The 21080-nt window shown below is 36.6% G+C and overlaps 1 protein-coding gene across 1 annotated transcript in view; it reads right to left on the reverse strand.

Annotated features, from left to right (window-relative positions):
* The window catches only part of MED14 (mediator complex subunit 14), a 69533-nt gene extending 49953 nt beyond the window's left edge, over window positions 1–19580 (reverse strand). Inside the window, exons 1-11 of the mRNA XM_082681094.1 lie at window positions 19560–19580; window positions 15895–16000; window positions 10881–11054; window positions 10096–10225; window positions 9501–9629; window positions 9082–9189; window positions 8420–8552; window positions 7303–7453; window positions 6750–6861; window positions 2956–3081; window positions 1060–1138 (exon numbers count right to left, since the gene is read on the reverse strand). Coding sequence (XP_082537220.1) covers window positions 1060–1138; window positions 2956–3081; window positions 6750–6861; window positions 7303–7453; window positions 8420–8552; window positions 9082–9189; window positions 9501–9629; window positions 10096–10225; window positions 10881–11054 — 1142 coding nt within the window. The 5' untranslated portion in view covers window positions 15895–16000; window positions 19560–19580. The remainder of the gene's footprint in view (window positions 1–1059; window positions 1139–2955; window positions 3082–6749; window positions 6862–7302; window positions 7454–8419; window positions 8553–9081; window positions 9190–9500; window positions 9630–10095; window positions 10226–10880; window positions 11055–15894; window positions 16001–19559) is intronic.
* Between the last annotated feature and the right edge of the window lie 1500 nt (window positions 19581–21080).

Here is a 21080-nt window from a genome sequence, read left to right on the forward strand (position 1 = left end):
TTGTTCTAAAACTGGATTGTGGTTATGGTTGCAAAACTCAGTAAATTTAATACAAGTCACTGAACTGTACACTTAAAACAGTTGAATTTTACGATATGTACATTATATTTCAATAGTTATTTCAAAAAATTTAACGTCCCATGATAGATTAGTGATAAACTGGTCATTCACCAAAGATCATCTGAGAAGCACCACTGTAAGTGACAACCAGGGGACCTTTCCTATAAATAATGTGAGTTTAAGTATAGGTACACATTTGATAAGTTTAAAGCTTTTGGGACTTGACTTTCTGGTTTTAGGTTATATTTCTACTAGCTGGAACTGCCCCAAAGCGTTAAGTTATGCAAGATGTGAATTATCAAGATTTAAGTATTTAAATCCCACTGAACAGTCTGGCCCCACACCCCCACACCCCCACTCCGCCATTTGCCAGTTTGGTTTTAATCTCTGATATTTATTTTTATCCCTTGGAATTCTGTTTTATCGATTTAAAAAGAGTCTGTTAGAGTTGCCATAATGGTACCTTTGTGTACCAGGGTGGTAATGAAACCTCACACAATTATCTCTAGCTCCATTTTCAGTTTTATTTAGTTTAACAGTCTGAAGCATTCAAAGGATTCTGAGACAAACTGAATGACAGTATTAGAGAAGCAGAAATGACTACTCTGAAAGTGTCAGCTGGTAGATTCATACCATGAAGATTATCCCAGATAAGAGCAAATAAGACTCTACTGCAAAGAACACTAGATACAATAAAATTCATTGTGTAAGTATTTGGGAGAGTGCTTGCACAGGAGAAAATGTGAGTGTCAAAGCTGAGTGAATCAAAGCTGAGTGTCATGCCCTTCATACCTATATTTGCTCTAGAGGGGAATTTGATACAAAGCACTGCCATCTTGGACCTATTCCAAGAAAATTTAGATTCTAAGTACCAAAAGGTACTCAAGTTTCATGTCATAAACATTAAGGATAGTGGGTGATCAAGAGTAATGATGGAGAAGAAAATATTATCTTGTCAAAAGAAGTTTCCATTTTTAGTTTTGAACTACATAAACTCACTTAAGTTGCTGAATCCAAGGAATGATCCGTTTCATATCATCATTCACAGACTTCTCCATGTCATCCAGTGTGGCCTGGTCTATAACATAAAGTACTTCATTAATTAATTGCTTACATGAGACACAAGATATCCAGGTAGCCCAAAATTTAAATGAAAATTATTGTTTTAGGCAGAAAGTAGTGTTATTTTTGAGTCAGAGAAAAACTAAACGGAACGCATCATGAGGCATAAATTAACCTAATTTGTTTTCCCTCTTTAACATTTAGGGATAATTAATAGCAAATGTACATTAGCAGGAAGAACAAGTAACAAACAACACGAATTAATTCTTTGCCTATAGTTTAATTACCAAAATTCTTAGTCTAATTAGTTAATATTATTAATTTGTATGTATTTCAAACTCATAGTATTACTAGACTTAGAACCTTAAAAATTATAAAACTCCATTAAAATGTTTATTTATTAAACACAAATGATCTCTGGCATAAGCACGATCTGTTGGCTGAAGATTAGCTTGCTAAATGTCACTTAGAATTTTTAATGACCTAGAAAATGCCAATAATAGAATGTTGAGCAAAAAGCAAAATATAAAATGAGTTCAACTAAAGAAAGAAGTATAGAAAAAATTAGAAGAGCATTGCTATGGATTGAACTGCATCCCCCCAAATTCATATGTTGAAGCCCTAACTCCTCATGTGATAGTATTTAGAGGTGGAGCCTTTGGGAGATAATTAGGTTTAGATAAGGTCATGAGGGTAGGCCCTCATATAAGATTAGTGCCCTTATAAAGAGACACCAGAGAGCTTGCTCTCTCTCTCTTCCTGCCATGTGAGGATACAGCATGAAGGCTGATGACTATAAGCCAGGAAGAAAGCTCTCACCATAACCTGACCATGGTGGCAACCTTATCTCATACTTGAAACCTCCAAAACTGTGAGAAAGTAAGTTTCTGTTATTTAAGCCACCCACTCTGTGGTTCCCTGTTATGGCAGCCTGAGCTAAGACAAGCATATATCCACTAAAAACAATAATTACCAACAGGCAACTACTTTTTTGCTCCTCTCATTTTTACATGTTTAGTTTTTCTACTTATGAGTATGTACTGTGTTAATCATCAAGAAAACAGTTAAATAAAGTTTTGAAGAGCAAACAACAATTTCCTAATGTGTCACTTATCATTTAGCCATCATAAATGTGATGTGATTCAAAGTAATGAGGCCACTTTTCCATAAGCAGTTCATAGAAAAATCTATCTTTATAGCCATACGACATAGCCATACGATATAACCAGAAAGCCTTTTATTTTCATCAATCTATCTAGCTTAATATTAATTTCAAATGGTAAATGTGCTAATATATTCAAGAACACTATTCCATCAGCAATACAAAAACACTAAGTTCCTAGTATTTCATCATTTCAGAACACCAACTTGGTAACAGAACATGCTAGAAATCAAACTTCAATTTCTACTGTGTTTAAGCCAGAAAAAAAATCCTTTCCTACAGGATTCTGTACCCTGAGTCATCTGAGATGTTTATACTGTCATAAATTTGTTCTTCAGCTGTGAATGACATTAGATTGTAGTCTTCTCCATGACACCCTACTATTAGTGGTAAAATAGTTAATCTAAGAAAAGATCAGCCATCAATATTATTACTTTTACATAAGAGAAACAACATGAATGTACTTCATACTGGGAAGTTTCACTTCTGGTACAAGAGAGTTAAAATGGGCCCCAAGGAATAGACATCAGCCAGAGTTATTCCTTCCATATCTACTTTCCATACACTGTTTATACCACCCCTCCCAATACCTTATGGCAAAAAATTTTTATTCTGCTTTTGTTAAAAGTATTTTTCTTTACCTTGAGTGAGTCTATCATTTAGTAACTTACCAAGTCCATAAAGCATCAACTGGAACATTCCAGAATGCAAATCTACAAAAATGTGTAGACACTCCGAATTACCACAGGGCTCCAAGATGGGAACAACAAGAGCTGGAAGTGCAGTCTCTATGGAAGCTGAACAGTTAAGAATTAAGTTATATTTCTATCTGAATATCCACCCCCCCAAAAAAATACATATATTTCTCAGTGAGTAGAAACGAACCAACTGCTGAATGATCCTGAATGTTACAGGAAAAACATAATTTTGCTAAACTGGGTTAGTAATATTACGTCACTTAGTAGCTCAAAAGCAGAATGTAATCTACAAGGTGACCTGAAACAAACACACCCATCTCAAATACTACAGCAAAGAAAAAAACCCTCCAAGATTCCTTTAAAAAGGTTAAAATAGCTCGTGAAAATTTAACCTTATCAGTGAGCTGAGTTCTAGTTTTACTTTCACACAGTAATTACTAATAAGCTAATTTGAAGGATTTTCTTTCTGATATAATGGGAAAAAAATATTGTTTGGTAAATAGAATAAACTTCATTTATGGCCTAAATATTTTTAATGCCATTTTTCATAAAGAGAGGTTTTTCTGGCAATTAGGGCCCATGTATTTAAAAAAACCTCTGAACGCTATTAAACATTGATTATAAAGGAAAAGATTTTTTCAAGTTATTTATGTACCTCATTTTCAAGTCACAGATGAAATAAGAACAGAGGCAACTGCTAAACACAAATTCCCAAAGCTGCCAATATACTCTTTCTAGAGTTTCACAGTATTTCCACCAGGCCCGATTAACTTTCCTCTTAATCTCACAAGTTGGTATAACACAATCCAGTAAAGGAGCAAAGTCCTGAAAGCACACCATGTGCTCATCACACTGATGACCTGCTAAAGGAATATGCTCTTCTGGTTACCACAGTCCTTTAAAGCTACACTGCAGGAGAAGGGCGGGGAGTGAGTAGAGTGGTAGCGTAGGCCCAGCCCTTCACCAGGTGTGACTTCTCTGTGCTACTTTGTTAAACAAGGACAATGACATCTTCCTGTCCACGCCATGGGTTCAGGAAGAAGCAATGACAAGCTTTAAAGGTGCTTTAGAAAGCAAAGTGCTCAATAATGTACATTTTCTGTATTTATGTACCAAAGAAACAAACCAAAACCCCTTGTTATAAATTTGCAACAATTAAAATAGGTGATGTTGCCACTGGTACTGTCTATACAAACAAAATAATAAATCAAAAAAAGATTGCAGGAAGCATATTTAATCAGAGGAAAACAAACTGCTTTCAAGTGTATCTAACGTATTTGCATACAAATCTTTAACATGCAGGTCCAGCATAACTCATCTAAAACAAACAAAAAAACAGGACAAAAAAGGCACAAACGGGAATTTCTTTTACAATATTCTATCATTCAGACCAGTGTGACAAATTTAAAAAGTGCTTAGAGATTTGAAGCAGAGTTGCTGATTTTTAAAATATATCTGTATTGTCTTAATTCCTAATGGGATAGGAATGTACTCTTTAAAACAAAACTATTTTTAAAGTGTAGCAACGGAGTAAAACTAATTCTGACAATTGGGATGACAACTATAATTTCAATCTAATTAACAAAATTAAATATTTTTGAAAAGATAGGGCATCAGAGAAGAATACAGAGAACACAGTCCAAAAGATAGAAAATACTTTGATGTACATCTCTGAACATATTTTATGGCTGCCGATGTCTGTATTTTTCTTTACAGAAAATAAAATATATAAGGCCTTAAGCATTTAAAGGCAACAGGTTTTAATGGAGTGTATCCAGAATGGAGAAGCTTATGGAGAATGAAAGGCCGTGCAAAATGACTGAGCTGCACACTTCTTCCTGCAGCAGGAATATATACAAATCTCCTCTTTCATTTCTCCCTATCTATTTATTGAGGACAAAATGAGGAATGTACCAACAGACAATAATATAAAGTGGGAAGACTGAAGAGAAGCAACTAAGCCCAATTAGGAATGGCTGTGTGTGGTTCACAGCTTCTGAACTGACCTTGAGACCCCAAATCTGGTGCTGACAGAGCACAACCCAAGGGAGAGCACCCTGGCTTCCTAGAGTCAGGTGATGATGAGAAGGGGCTGCAGGGCAAGTTACCTTTAGTGCCTTGAACTGCCTTTTTAAAATTGCTCTCCTAGAGTCCTGCCTACCCTTCCCTGAGACATTCCCACCCCACACCTCCCACCCTCAAGAAACCACACAATGCCCCCTGGGCTGTCTAAAACCTGCTATCTGTACACTCCCCTAGCCCTTCCTTGAAATGCTCCATTCTCCCGAGCTACTCATTTCCTCGGCTTATTCTAGTGAGGAGTTGGAAGAAAAGCCAGCTAATTAAGGGTAATTGCACTAAGGGGTTCGCAGAACAGACTATGGTCCCTGGTCCCAGCAAAGGATCTGACTAAAGCATGCTTTCCCATCACAAAAGAGATCAAGTAAGACTACATGAGAGTATAAATGCATGGACGTGAATTTAAAAAAACAGTTAAAGCATATGTCCTAAAATGGTGGGTCAGCAGACCTTATCCTACAGCAGTCCTTGTTTCCAGAATTGTTCCGATTAAAGCAGGGCTGAGGGGCCAAACCCCACGTGCAGAAACCTCCCTCTCCTTCAAAACAGTCTCCAAAGCACCTTTCTCTAACGCTGAGGACTCAACAGACTCGTAGGGCTTGAAAACCACTACTGTAGCACACTCCCACTACAGTAAGAGATCCAGGAAGAGCCTGGACTAACATCCTCAAATTACAGATGAGGAGAATGGGGCCCAAAGAATTTAAGTGACTTGTTCAAGAGCAGAAGAGCAGCTGAACCCACATCTTTTGGCTACTCAAGCAATGACATCTCTACAAAATGCTGCTAAAGAAAAATCTTCGCAACTTACGTGAACAACACGCAAAACTATTCCTAGGTAAACACACGTTCAGTCCATTTTTCAAAGTAGTTTAAATATCCCCCAGGCAATCATACTGAGGTTTTTTTTACTTACTAAGACTTGTTTACAGATGATACTAAAGTAAACCAGAGCCTATCAAAAGATCATAAACCCCAATTTTCTACAATCCCAATGATATTTTAGAATTTCACTATTTTGAAAAATTAGAAATAATTAAAATTAGAAAAATTAAGATTGCAAAAATACTGTGGGCACCAGGTAATCACAGCTAAAAACTGGGGTAGGAATAGTAAATATGCTCATTGTAATACTGTGAAACAATATTCCTAGAATGAAAGCACTTACTTTGTAAATGACTGACCGTCCCCATACGCTCTGAATATACCAGGTAATTAGAAGATTTTTCACTATGTGTGCATATCTTTATTTCTTATTTTGAATCCTGTTAATGTATTAACAACTCAAAAACATTTTTAAAAAGACAAGGGATATATTTTGCTTCATTCAAACAGGCATTATTTCATAAATACATTATAAATATTTGCAAAGCTGCCTTAACCTTTTAGAAGAAAAAACAAAAGAAGACTCATATTAAAATGTTAAAATAGCTTCTATTTCAATAGGAAAGAAAAGTTTTAAGGAGAGTTGATATACATACATTTCAAAAATAAGGTCAAGCTAAATGAAAAAGAAGAAAGTAAGGGAAAAATTAAGACAAGCTTGGTAGATCACAAATTAAAATGCAGCCTCTACAACAAAATCCGTATATCAGGAAAAAAATCATTAAGAAAGACTCTTCAGAAAATAAAAGTGGATACTAATTTAAACAAAAGAAAGACAGAAATACCATTTTAAAAGAACCTACAATTTTCATTGGCATTGAAACCTCTAAGAATGGCCTTCAGTTCCTGGAGCTTCTGATGAGCTCGTGCATGGACACTGTCAATCAGGAGTTTTTCTATTGATAAATGATCAATCTGCATAAACAAGAACAGAATTGTATGTGCAATTTAAACATTTTTACTTTAAAAGCCCGAGAGTAGATTATTGTGCTCCAAGATACTTCCTTTTAGAATCACAATGATTAAGTGTTAACCAGTAAAAGAAAGCAAACTTAAAATTAAAAAAATAAATTTAAATGGTATTGATAACTTAAAGGCTACAGTTAACATTCTGGCAACTATAGATCTGATCTAAATTACAGAATTTGAAAGAACATCTTAAAAATTATATTAGATGTTAAAACAACCACAACAAATGTACAAGCATAACATTCATTTAAAATAAGTTTCATAAAGGGTTTTAGGAACAATTAGGTATTTTAAAGGATTTGTGCTAACAGTTTAAGTATAAATGGTAAGTTATATTACTATATTCATTTAATCAAACCAATATTGAAATATATTGAGTTCTTTTACCTTCATGGCTCTTTCTACTAATTTGGAATCAGAAGCTGGCAAAGGAGGATCATGAAAAATCTGTAAAGGCTTGGAGACATCATTCTCATCAATTTTAATTGTAACTTTGTGAACAGATGCTGTTCCTGTTTTTCTCCCAAGAACCTGTTGACTAAAGAGAAAAAAGAAATATTAAGAATTTTTTCCAACACAGTCTGTTAACTTCTGGAATAAAAGAGAGACAGTCTATTGTGCACCTTATCCAGAGTCTAGAACATGGCAGGTCCTCACTGTTCGTTGAGGGAATATTAATATTGGGAAGACAGCTATTCTGTAATCCAACACAATATGATTTACTACATTAAAAAAAAAACACAGACACAGAATTTAAAAATAAAACACATGCACACACACACAAAAAGGCCAAAACAATCTTTAAGTGGTGTCTATTCACCTTTGATTCCTTTACAGAAAATGGGAATCAAGCAAAGTTCAAATAGGGAATAGAGGATTGGAAAACAGCCTGATACTGATTTTCCCCAAAAAACTTCCCCAAAAGTTTTTAAAAGGTGCAATCCAAAATATAACACTGTGATAAGCAAGAATTTTTTTAAAAATGATACCTGATAATCTAACCTAATGGTCTTTTAGCAATCTGGTATGAAGCCAGAGTAATCTAATCTTTAAGAATAGTAAGTTTTGAGCTTCCCTGGTGGCACAGTGGTTGAGAGTCCGCCTGCCGATGCAGGGGACACGGGTTCGTGCCCCGGTCTGGGAGGATCCCACATGCCACGTGAGCGGCTGGGCCCATGAGCCATGGCCGCTGAGCCTGCGCTCCGCAACGGGAGAGGCCACAGCAGTGAGAGGCCCGCGTACCACAAAAAAAAAAAAAAAAAAAGAATAGTAAGTTTTACTACAAATAGATAAACGTCTACATATTTAAAATATTCCATGTTCTAAGAAAGGTGTCAATTATGGATGTCCTATGTGGTTTATATACCATAGGACTTTACCATACAAAATCATGTTGCTAGAGGTACACAGAGGTATATGGTAAATCAGATGTATGAGAGAAAGAGAGAAACAAAAAGAGTATTTACAGTCATTGCATGACCCCACCAGAATCAACTTTACTTACTTCCAAACTGAGAGGGAGAGGCACTTTCCTGCATGATACCTTTCCACCTGTACGAGGTCTCCCCACCGCTCTCGGATTAACATTAGAGTTTGGGAATGTAGCACTTCTAACTGAAGTGATAAGCAGAAAGAATCTGATGGATCTTGTTAAGCAAATCTAAGATATTACTACAACAGCCAGTGAAGTATAAGCAAACTTCATTTAACAAACGCTCTATTCCCCAAAAGTTGGCTATTATACTTCTCCAATGACTTATACAAAAAGTGTTGGAATTTGTGACATAATTTTAGAAAAAGGTTTTGTATTTAATTTTGAACCAATATAAACAAAATGTAAGGTCCAGGTTGCCCCTTAATTCATCATAGTTTAGAGAATATGGGTAGACTAAATGGTACTTTTTTTCTCTCCAAATAGTACTATTTCTACCTTATCATTTAAAGTTTTTACCTGCAAAGTCAATAGTAAAATTTAAAACTTCATTTTTTATAGACATATCACTATTCTTTACACTGGCCAGTTCCCCAACCCCCGTTTCCACCCAAAAAGGGTGACGGGGAGAGTTTAAGCTGCTCTAGTTCAGGACTAGGGGCAGATGGAAATTGTGTGTGTGTTGGGGGACACAAATTCTTTACAAATACAGGGCTCAAATTTCAGAAGGATACGCAGGCAGTTGTACATGTCCTGAAGAGGTTTCTCATCGGCAAAGAGCCTAGACTGTACCAGCTGATGGATAAAGTTGATCTGCATACTATGAACCAAGGCTCGCCCATCTTCCATTGGCAGGAGAAAAGAAGGTGGTTAATCAGAAAAGTGTACAGATTGTGTCATAGACCAACTAAGGAAGAGTATATTCACTAACGATGAGTTTAAAAAAACTGAAATTATCTATGAAAACTAGAGAGTACACTAGAGAAACACTGAAACTTCTGTGGTCAGTAGGCAGTTACAATTATCATAAAACCTACATCAGATTACAGGATAAATTGCTAAACACATGTATTATTCTGCAAGAATGTTTCAATAATATAACACCCAACATTTAAATCAATACATATGATTTAAATCATTATTTATGATTTACCTCCTGTTTCCTTATCCTCAACTAGAATTTCTAGCTTGAGAAGACGCCAGGGAACATCAGGGTCATCTCCCATCACAGTCAAGGTGGCTTCAAATTCTCCTTCCACTCGAAACTTCACTCGGCCATTTGCTTTCAGAAGAAGAAGAAGAAGGTCTACTTTGCTAGAAAATAAGCAGCTTCCCACTAACCTAGAACTTTCAGTCTCGCTCACGAGAAATTTTAAACAGACTTAAGAATCTTTCATAAGTGTTCAGACAATTCACTGGTTCCTGCATAAACAGTAGCCAGCTTCCAGGTCATCAAGAAACCAAAGGCAACTCTTCTAACATCAAGGAACAGTATTTTCTTGAGGCTCAACTCTAGGACCTAGTCTCTCCTCCAGCCCCAGGTAATCCTGCCCACTCCCCAGCTTCAAATACCAGCACTGTATTTCCAGGTACTAAAGGGAAATGATATGGCACAAGTTTCGGATTCAAACACCACCAAAATTGTAGGTCAAGACTTCATAAGGATATTTTAAAAGATAAAACCCCAAAAGCTGTTTGAAAAATATTCTAACGAGTCAATTCTTTAAAAATGTATTTCAGGTACATACCAACTGTAAGATTTGCTAACTGAGGAGGAAGATCTGTGGTTACAAGTCGATGTCTAAGAATCTGGTTCAGCTGGTGAAGTGTAGCTTGTTTCTCAATTTTGGTAATTGGGTCTGGAGGAATAATTTTATCCTACAAAAAAGTTTAAGTAATCTAAAAATAATGTACAAAGAGACATAATTTTTACCTGCGCCTGTTCTAACACAGTATTTTCTTACTTTACCCAAGAGAACCTCAACACTCATTTCTGCAGTCTACATCCAATAATAGTGACCATTACTATCATGCATTAGAGTGTCAATGATTCCACCAGTCCCCCAGCTAAGATGGTAATGCAACACGATCTTCTTCATGTTCTATTTATGAAACCAACTTAATGTCACTAGATGACTTTCACCACTTCTTAGAAGTATAAAATACAACAGCACCAAGTGAGTCAACAACTACCACAACAACAAATTTTTAAAAACACTTCCAAAAAGCAACTAGCGAGCCGTATTTTCACATCTGAAATAGATGTTAAGTTACCTTCATAATTCTGTTCACCCCCACCTAAATAAATAAATAAACAAACTCATTTTGATAGCTACTCACATTCTGGCTCCAATTTATTTCAAACCCGCCCCCTCCAAATTTTAATTATAGAGAAAAAAGCAAACTACATGAAATATTTATTTTAAAAATACAGAACAGTTTTTTGTTTTGGCTGGGCTACTTATTAATATTGTAGAATCCAATGCCAAAGCCTTCAACTTTTGAGGGTGGGCTGGGGTAGGAATGCACTTACCCTAATGCAGGTTGGTAGCCGTGGGTAAGATCCAGTAGTCAGTACATCAATAGCATATGGGATGGCGAAACTAGGCAGGCGTGCATGGACCAGAGCATCTCTAGCTAATGAGGCCAGGCGATCAGCAGTATCCACAAAGAGGATGGCTTGATGATCTAAGAAGCTCGAGATCATCTTCAAAGCAAAGGGTATATGTATTACGCTTCCTTGAAAACCAGCCACTTTTCACGTCAAATATCATTTATTGATTCCAAAGTAAACTCTGAGAGGAATTACTATAGCTTTTCCATATTTCAAAATATTTCATCAAAAAATTTTCCAGTAATTTGAGGAAAGAAGAAATATTTTTAAAAACCAGTAATTTTCTATCAATTTAAATAAAAGGTTTCCCGATTCGTTTCTCCATCTTTAACATTACACATACATATGACAAGTTAGGAAAAATAAATAGAATACAATGCTTTTTCTCTTACAGACTTCTAGAGTTGATTGGTAATAAAGGAGACATAAAAGCATGGTCTCCTGGACCCAGACTGCCTTGGTCTCAACTTTAATTCTGCAACTCACTAGCCCTATAACCTTGGGCAAGTTGCTTAAATCCCTCTTTGCCTCAGTTTTTTCAATATAAAATGGAGATGATTTCCTCCCCCTCATAAGGTTGTTCGAGGATTAAGAGTTTATGCATATGAAACCTTTAGAACAGTGCCTAGAACATATAAAACACACAGTAAACATTGTCCATTATGAGATCTAGGCCAACTTCACGTCCAATATAGAAATCCTTTCCATCAGTTGTCTACTCAATGCATTTCACAAGCGTGCCTAAACTAGTAGAGGTCATCACGAAGCTGAAAACTACTTCCTTTCTGGAACAATACTTAAAAGTCTTTCACGTCCTTCAAACGGGGGAAGCCCACTCTATCTTCAAGCTGAACATTCCAAATTCCTGACTCACCATCCCTATTCCACTGCCTGGAAATGCTCCAGTTTATCAGTGATCAACTTAAAATATGGTATCCAGAATTAATAACACATCATGCACACATAATGCCCTACATTTTCTCAGTATTCCCACACTTATTTTATTATCTGATTTTCACGACTCTAGGAAATAGACAAAACAAGATAATTACTATTATCTTAGAGATGAGAAAATTGAGGCTGAGGTTTAGACACTTGCTCAAAGATAGTGAATAATCAGAGAAGCTGGAACGAAAAAATGTTTTTTCTAACTCTTAGTTAGACCAGCACAGCCCCTCATGACTAGTAAAATGGAGTTCTATTAACATCACCAACACTAACTTCTTATCAGCAGCCACGACACTGCTAACACACAGCAAGCTTGAAGTTAACTAAAAGGCCTTGATCTTCTGTGCATGAATCTCTATCAAGCAAGGTCCCCTTTCCCACCCGGAACCTAAAGCATGACTGTACTCTGATTTTTAACATATTTGAATCCTGCTTCTCTCAACTTCCGTATAGGTTTTTACTCAGATTTAGGTCATCCCAAGTCTCCATTCACTCAAGACACTGTAAAAATGCTTAGGCCAAAGAATACTAAAGATTTCCGTCCAGGAAGATGTGCGTCAACCCTAGTGGGGTGCCACAGTTCTTCGAGCCTACATCACTCCACCTTAAATGTGGGTTATTAATGAAACTCTCTAAACTACCTTGCTCAACTCAAAATAAACTAGCTCCAGCTATATTTCTTTGACTTCGAAATCAAATTAATAAAGATAAAAGTTTAGTTTTGAGTTACTTATTAGTGAATCCATATAGGTCCCTAATAATCATGCTCTTTTTTTATTCTTAAGTACTCACATACCAACTGTTGATATGATTAATACCAATCTCCTTTAAAATTTAACTGAGCACCAAAGAGACACTTCTCTAAGGAAAATATACAAATGGCCAAAAGCACATGAAAAGACGTTCAACATCACTAGTCATCAGAGAAATACAAACAAAAAACACAGCGAAGTGCCGCTTCACACCTACCTACCAGGAACGGCCAGAATCAAAATGTCAGACGATAACAAGTGCTGGCATGGAGCAATTAGAACCCTCTTACATTGCTGGTGGGAATGTAAAATAGTACAGCCATTCTGGAAACAGTCTGGCAGTTCCTCAAATGATTATTAAATATACAGTTACCGTATGACCCAACCATTCCACTCCTAGGTATATACCCAAGAGAAATGAAAACACATGTCCACAGAGAAACTTGTATATGAATGTTTATAGCAACATTATTCATAATAGCCCAAAACTGGAAACAACCTACAAGTCCATTAACTGATGAATGGATAAACAAAATGTAGCAGATCCATACAATTCAGCTATAAAAATGAAGTACTGATACATGTACAAGTACAACATGGATGACCCTTGAAAACATCATGCTAAATGACAGAAGCCAATCACAAAAGACCATATATTATGATTCCATTTACATGAAATGTTCAGAATAGGCATATTTACAGAGACAGCAGAGGTTGCTTAGGGCTGGGGGGTGCTTGGGGTGATAAAGGGTAATGATTTTCTTTTTGAGGTGACGAAAGTGTTCTAAAATTGACTGCTAATGGTTGCACATATCTGTGAATATACTAAAAACCACTGAATTGTACACTTTATTATTACTATTTTTTTTTTGGCCGCACCGCACAGCGTGCGGGATCTTCGTTCCCTGACCAGGGATTGAACCTGTGCCCCCTGCGGTGGAAGCGCGGAGTCCTAACCACTGGACCACCAAGGAATTCCCAGAATTGTACACTTTAAATGGATAGATTGTATGGTATGTGAATTATATCTCAAAATTGCTTTTAAAAAAAGCTCAAGGAGGAGAGAGATATTTTTTCTTTTTCTTAGCTAAAACATTATCCAGACTGCTTTACCATTAGTTAGAGTTTTATAAACCGTGTATTTATACACTCATCTAAACACTTTATATGTCTGGCGTGGCTAAAGATCATTATCTATTAAGAACCTCTAATGAGTCTAGTTAAATAATCATTAGGTTGAGAACACAAGTGTCAAAACGTGAATAATCCTCTAATTCTCCAGCTGATGGACTTTATCCCTGACAAAAACACATCTCTGTATCTACATTCACGAAACAAAAATACCAAAACTTTATGTATAAAGTTCAACATGAGACTTTATTCAGAATGCGACTTACTGGAACAGCCAATTCAAAAAACTAATAGGAAAATACTATACCATGAATTAATGAAAGATAAATACAATACGGCTCAATATCAAAACCAAGAGTTTTGGATTTTGCTTGATATTATTTTAACGACATACAGCTCAGTAGTATCAAACAGGTAATTTAAATACCCATGGTATAATTAGGGATTTAAAGCTAGATTTGAAAAATTGAATACTTGGATTTTATATACCTCAGTAATACTTAACTCTTCACTGAAAGTCTGAATACCTTTAGGAAAAGATTACCTCAAATTAACGAATTACTGAAAAGAAACCTTAGGCTTCTCAGAAATACTACCATGCTTCTTCATTTTGGCCAAAATAGATTCATTAGACTTGGTGCCCAAATTTGCAAAACAATGAAATGAATTGTAAACTTTCTGGTAAATAAGCTTGGAATAAGCCTGTTTATTAATATTTATAATAAAAACTATCCTTTGATGACAACATGAATAAAATAACTTTTTCCCCCATAAAGAAAATTCAATATATGGTACAAAATATCCTCCCCCTTTGATCAATGCTATATAAAAGGATGATACCAGCTTACTCCTAGAGACAAAAGATCTGTGGCTAGAAATGTGTCTTCTTTTAACTTTCAAAAAATATATTATTCTAGAATTTTAAATTCTCAACTTCTTCAAACCTCTTTTTTCCTTTCACTTTAGCAATTTTCACATAAGCTTTCTTTCTAATGATAAGGGAACCTAGTGAAACTGAGGATAGCAAATGCACTGGGCTAAAATTGAGGGGAGATGTCAGAAAATCATATGCAGAAACACACTGTGTTGTAGATTTCTTTCTAAAGGGAAATTTTATGGATTATGCAAACCCCAATAGACCTGCAAATGTAAAGTTACTATAAAAATATTTCAACTTAGCTTGTCAGGGTGCAAAAAATAAATTATGGTGGATAAATAAATGCTCTCATTATTTTAAGATTTTATTCATTTTGTTATAATTACTCTACCCTTTCCAATACGAAATCTATTCTCCTCATTTTGTGTCTCATCTGTTAACACCATATCATCCTCCCCAAGTTATGAGCTCAATAGGCTAACACAAGATCCCTACTGATGTTTCTCCTCCTTAACATTTCTTGAACATAGCTTAAAACTTTTGTGGGGGGTAGGGGGTGCATGTTTTAGAATCTTTGGTACACTTCGCTACAGGTCACTCCTTTGAATTCAAAAGAATGACTCAACCAACAGTCAAAAGACCATGAGCTTCCTGAGGGCAAGGACTATGCCTTATTCAAGTCTCCATCCACTATGCCTTATGCCCTGTGTGCAATAAAGGGTTGGAGAATGAACAGATGAATAAACGAAGGGACAGATAAGTGCTATCATCAGCTCTGGGGCCTTGAAAAAGCCATTTAACTTCGAGGAACCTTATTTCCTCATCTGTAAAATAAGAAAAGACTGACTCTGCCATTCTCAAAGGGTTGTCAAGAAATCAATAGGCAAATTTAGGGAATACTTTGCAAACTCTAAGGAAGCATACGAATGTAAGCTAACCATTTCCCCCTTTAGGTCCAGTCTCATATTTAATGTCTTCTAGCGTAATGACATCTCCAGATATGGCCTACTCTTTTTTCTGATTAGGTTTCCATAAACAAATACTAAGTTTCTACAGATATATACTATACAGTATCATACAGAAATAATGATTACTCACATAAGTAATGTATCCCAAAACATATCAGCAGATATAAGTTAGAGCTAAAATTAGAAATTATGCCTATTACAAGTTAACATTCCAAAAAAGTTATTTTATATAAAATAAAGTCAAAAGTTTAACTCACCGCACATTTTTCCACTTTGCCAGCATTATTAGCCCATTTTACTAAAGCTAATAATCGAACAAAGAGTTGGCGTGTCCGGCTAGCAAACTGCACTATTTCTATTTTCCTTTAAAATAAAACAAAACAACTCTTAATGAACCAACAAATTTGAAGGAGTATTTCACAATTTATTTTATCTGAGCTAAAATATGAATCAGTCTTTGTTTACAACCATTACAATGAAATGAACCACCTAAAATATTTATTTAAATATGAATTATTGTCACATTTTGTATACCACCTGCATATATTTCATTTTCTACCTCAGAGTAACATCTCCAATAGAATGCTTAAGCAATGAATCACATTTTCAAATTAATTTTATACTGCAATAAAAGTTGTTTACTAAAATATACTAAATTCACAAATATAAAATTATTATATAGAAGTTAACTGGGTCACAAAGGGGACCAAATTATGGTTTGAAGTTGAAATTATGAATTAGTAACCTTTCTGGTAAGAGAAAGGAAGTGAAATAGCTCTTTACCAAAACCTGAAACTGTATTATTTCTACAAAGGCAAGGGCCCATTTCCCATCTTGCAAGAGCATGATTTATAAAATTGAATAAAGAGCTTAACTATGCAACTCTTGACCAAACTAATTTCAATAACAAAGTACTAAAAATAAAAGCTAAAAGGTCTGTCCATATCTATTTTTATACTATACCCACTACAATGCTTTTTCTCCCCATACTCATCAGTATTTTTATCATCTCCTCATAAAGGCTTAAAAGCTTTACTAAAAGCTTTACATTGTCAATCAGCGTGTTAGCTAGACCTCTCAACTTCATGTCGGCTACAAAACTGATAATCATACCTTTCATGGTTTACCTTATGACACACACAAAAATATTCGACAGGCCAGGACTGATGACAGGCCCCAGCAAGACACCAACCTCCCTCCAAGTGGACTCTGACATATTAATCTTGTTACAGCTGTTCACTGACCTGTAGATCCGACCCACACCTCTGTATCTCACCAACAGCAATACCATGATGCAATGCGCCAAAATGAAAGTTTCTGCTGAAGCATAATCCTAACTGAAGACCACAGAGTCTAGATCCTATTGAGAGCATACATACCCCACAAACAACCTGAAAGACTTCCTTAAGGTTCAGCCTGCAATATGATTATTGGTGGTAGAAAGAGAAGAATCAAGGACACTGATACAATTATGACTCTTTGCCAGGGTCTGTGAAGGACCCTTAGAGATAAAACAAGCAGAGAGCATCACAGGCAAGACTGGAACACAGCAGAAATGTTAAATGTACACTAAGATCTGGCAGTCACCTCAGTGCTAGGAGCCTCAGTGCTGTCATTCTAACTCAGCAACGGCTTACAGAGGATGTGAGGTCTCTTCTCTCACAGAGTAAACATATTTGTATATTACTAATTCTGTTGCCAGAGGAGCTCCTCTACTGGAAAGGAGACATCCCCCTTTGTAAACTATTTTAATACGGTTTTTTCTTGACACCACGCTGTCCCAAGTGATAGGCAGCATGAGTTGGTTTTCCAAGGCCCAGTTTCCCTTCCTACCCCAGAGTGGACAGAACAAATCCTGATTTTCTTTTTTTTTTTCTTCCCCAAATGAATGCATTGTGGGTATTTTATTTACTTTTGGCTGGTGTCAAATATATTTTTTTAACATCTTTATTGGAGTATAATTGCTTTACAATGGTGTGTTACTTTCTGCTTTATAACAAAGTGAACCAGCTATATATATACATATATCCCCATATCTCTTCCCTCTTGCGTCTCCCACCCTCCCTATCCCATCCCTCTAGGTGGTCACAAAGCACCGAGCTGATCTCCCTGGCTGCTTCCCACTAGCTATCTATTTTACATTTGGTAGTGTATATATGTCCATGCCACTCTCTCACTTCGTCCCAGCTTAACCTTCCCCCTCCCCTTGGCCTCAAGTCCATTCTCTAAGTCTGCGTCTTTACTCCTGTCCTGCCCCTAGGTCCTTCAGAACCTTTTTTTTTTTTTTTTTAGATTCCATATATATGTGTTAGCATACGGTATTTGTTTTTCTCTTTCTTACTTCACTCTGTATGACAGACTCTAGGTCCATCCACCTCACTACAAATAACTCAATTTCGTTTCTTTTCATGGCTGAGTAATATTCCATTGTATATATGTACCACATCTTGTTTATCTATTCATCTGTTGACGGACACTTAGGTTGCTTCCGTGTCCTGGCTATTGTAAATAGAGCTGCAATGAACATTGTGGTACATGACTCTTTTTGAATTATGGTTTTCTCAGGGTATATGCCCAGTAGTGGGATTGCTGGGTCGTATGGTAGTTCTATTTTTAGTTTTTTAAGGAACCTCCATACTGTTCTCCATAGTGGTTGTATCAATTTACATTCCCAACAACAGTGCAAGAGGGTTCCCTTTTCTCCACACCCTCTCCAGTATTTATTGTTTTTAGATTTTTTGATGATGGCCATTCTGACTGGTGTGAGGTGATACCTCATTGTAGTTCTGATTTGCATTTCTCTAATGATTTAATGATGTTGAGCATTCTTTCATGTGTTTGTTGGCAGTCTGTATATCTTCTTTGGAGAAATGTCTATTTAGGTTTTCTGCCCATTTTTGGATTGGGTTGTTTGTTTTTTGATATTGAGCTGCATGAGCTGCTTGTAAATTTTGGAGATTAATCCTTTGCCAGCCGCTTCATTTGCAAATATTTTCTCCCATTCTGAGGGTTGTCTTTTCGTCTTGTTTATGGTTTCCTTTGCTGTGCAAAAGCTTTTAAGTTTCATTAGGTCCCATCTGTTTATTTTTGTTCAAATCCTGATTTTCATTTCCTTCCTTAAAAACGGACCAGCCAAACCATAATACAGGTATGCTTCAATTGTCTCTTCCACTTCTATCTTTTCGATCTATGTCTAACTCTCTCAGAAAGGTCACTGGGGGTAGGGAGTGGAGCGTAGTCACTAATAAATGCTAAAGTCCGCCCTAGTGACTTGGTATTTAACAAAAAGATGAACCAAGGAGCATAAGTAGTTCCAAATATAGAGTCAAGTAGCCTATACTGTAGCCACAGTTTAAATCTCCCTCACCTAATTTCTTTGAAAGCTTAATTTATCTTGTTCCTTTGGACTATGGAAACATACTAGCATTTAGAAATGTCTTAAGCCCCAAACTCCAACTGAATCAAAATTCTCTTAACTATAAAACAGCAATAGCAGTAGACAAATGTCCACTCTCTATAGATCTCTAATAGCATCATTGCAGCAAATGATAAATTAGCAGCAAACTTTCTAAAGTCAGTCTCTTCCTCAGCTTTCTCCATTTAGTTCTGATTTTCTACATCTTCCTACCCCCTCAGGCACTTGACCCGGTCAGTGATTCAATAAAGATTTCTAGAAGAGAAGGTCCAGAGCTGCCCTCATACCAAGAATTGTCAAGGATGAGGAAATTATATTTCCCAGGGCTCCTTAAACAAATGGTGTGAAGTCACCCTAGGCTCTCTGCACCTATGTTCCTGGTCCACAACTCTACCACCCATACCTACACATACCTCCCCGCCCCGCCACTTTCTCTCTCACTCACACACACACATACTCATAGATATATCAACACAGACACAGATTTAAGGTTTTTTTCATACTCACCTTTCCACATCAGATTTCCTTGGCAGTCTAAGAAGAAAAAAAAAAGAAACTGACTAAATACATGCACACCTTCATTAAAATATGATAATGGTCTTTACTTTGACTTATTAAATACCTTAGGATTTCAGAAAAACTGGATGAATAGACACTACAGGCTTGTGTGGCTCCCTACTCTTTTTTATTTTATGAGTTTCCGGCAATATAGCTACAAAGGAAAAACTAACAAAGGAACATTTCTCTCCATTCAAAGTGCTTCAAAAGATACTGCATGAACCTCAAACATTTAAAAAGACCAAGTCTTACCTTAGCACACTACATCATAGAGAGTCAGAGAAAATATTCTTTTAAGACCAAAATGATCATGGTTGCAAGGTACTACTTAGTTGCCAGCCTCCCCATATTCAATGGAACCTTGCTTCCAAGCACTAATCCCCCCATGTTTTGTTATGGTGGGCAAAACTAGAAGCTAGGCACACAAAAGGGCCAGCGTCAGCCAAGGGACGTACAGTAATTATGATGTTGCTTGGTTAGATGCAAATGATTACTTTTAAACAGCTCCAGTGAGGTTTTGATCTCTTTTTTGCTAGTTCTCCAGTACGAAAGCCAGCAACCAATGTCACCCTTTTCCCTGAAATTATACCATTTAACACTCTCACGTCCACCGATGCTTAGAAAGATCCTGATTTGCTTCCTGAATCACCACATTCTGTAAACCTCTATCCTATGGTCCAAGATTCAACAGCCTGAACTCTAAAGCCTCCCCTACATCTAATAGGCTCTTGAAGAATACACACTGAACCGCTTAGACCCTCTTCCCCCCGACATGCCACAAGTGCAGAAAAACTAAAACCACCGCCAGAGATTCGAGGTACAAGGAAGGGAAACTATTAAAATGAGCTCTGACTTAGAGTTACCTACAATTCTTCGGGTAGACAATGGGATGGAAGCTCAAGTTATGATCCAAGTGATACAAGAAACTAGATAAGAGCTAGAAGGGCCAGCAGATCAGAGGATGAAGCAAAAATTAAGGCCTTATTATAAGACTGCAAGTAAAAGCAGCTACTGGGAAGTTCCTATACCTGTGAAAGATCCGGAAAACACTCCTTGAGAAGACTCCCCTGTCCTCAAGAGAGGGAGAGAATGAGAACCATGGATACTTGTATGTGAGAGAGGGAGAAAAACAGAAGAGTAGAGCCTTTGGGGGTAGAAAGAATAGGAATCATTGTTCTAGCCGCCACCCGCCCCCCCCCCAGAGACCCTAAAAGGATCATCTCTTGCCAGAGGTGGTGTCATTTCAGGGACAAAGGACAGGCTTTGCTGCCTACATCCCTCCCCCCCCAATTCCTCCTAATCTATTTAAAATTATTTTATGGATGACAAATCCACCACTTGGGGCAAAAACCAACCCTAAAGGGCGAATCTTTGGAGGAAGTCACAGAAACCTTGTTTACACCAAAGCGTTTTAAGACAAGTTTACATGACTGAGATCCTAGCATTTTCTGATTTTAATTAAAAGAGGTT

This window comes from Grampus griseus (genome assembly GCF_964374135.1).
Source record: "Grampus griseus genome assembly, chromosome: X".
NCBI lineage: Eukaryota > Metazoa > Chordata > Mammalia > Artiodactyla > Delphinidae > Grampus > Grampus griseus.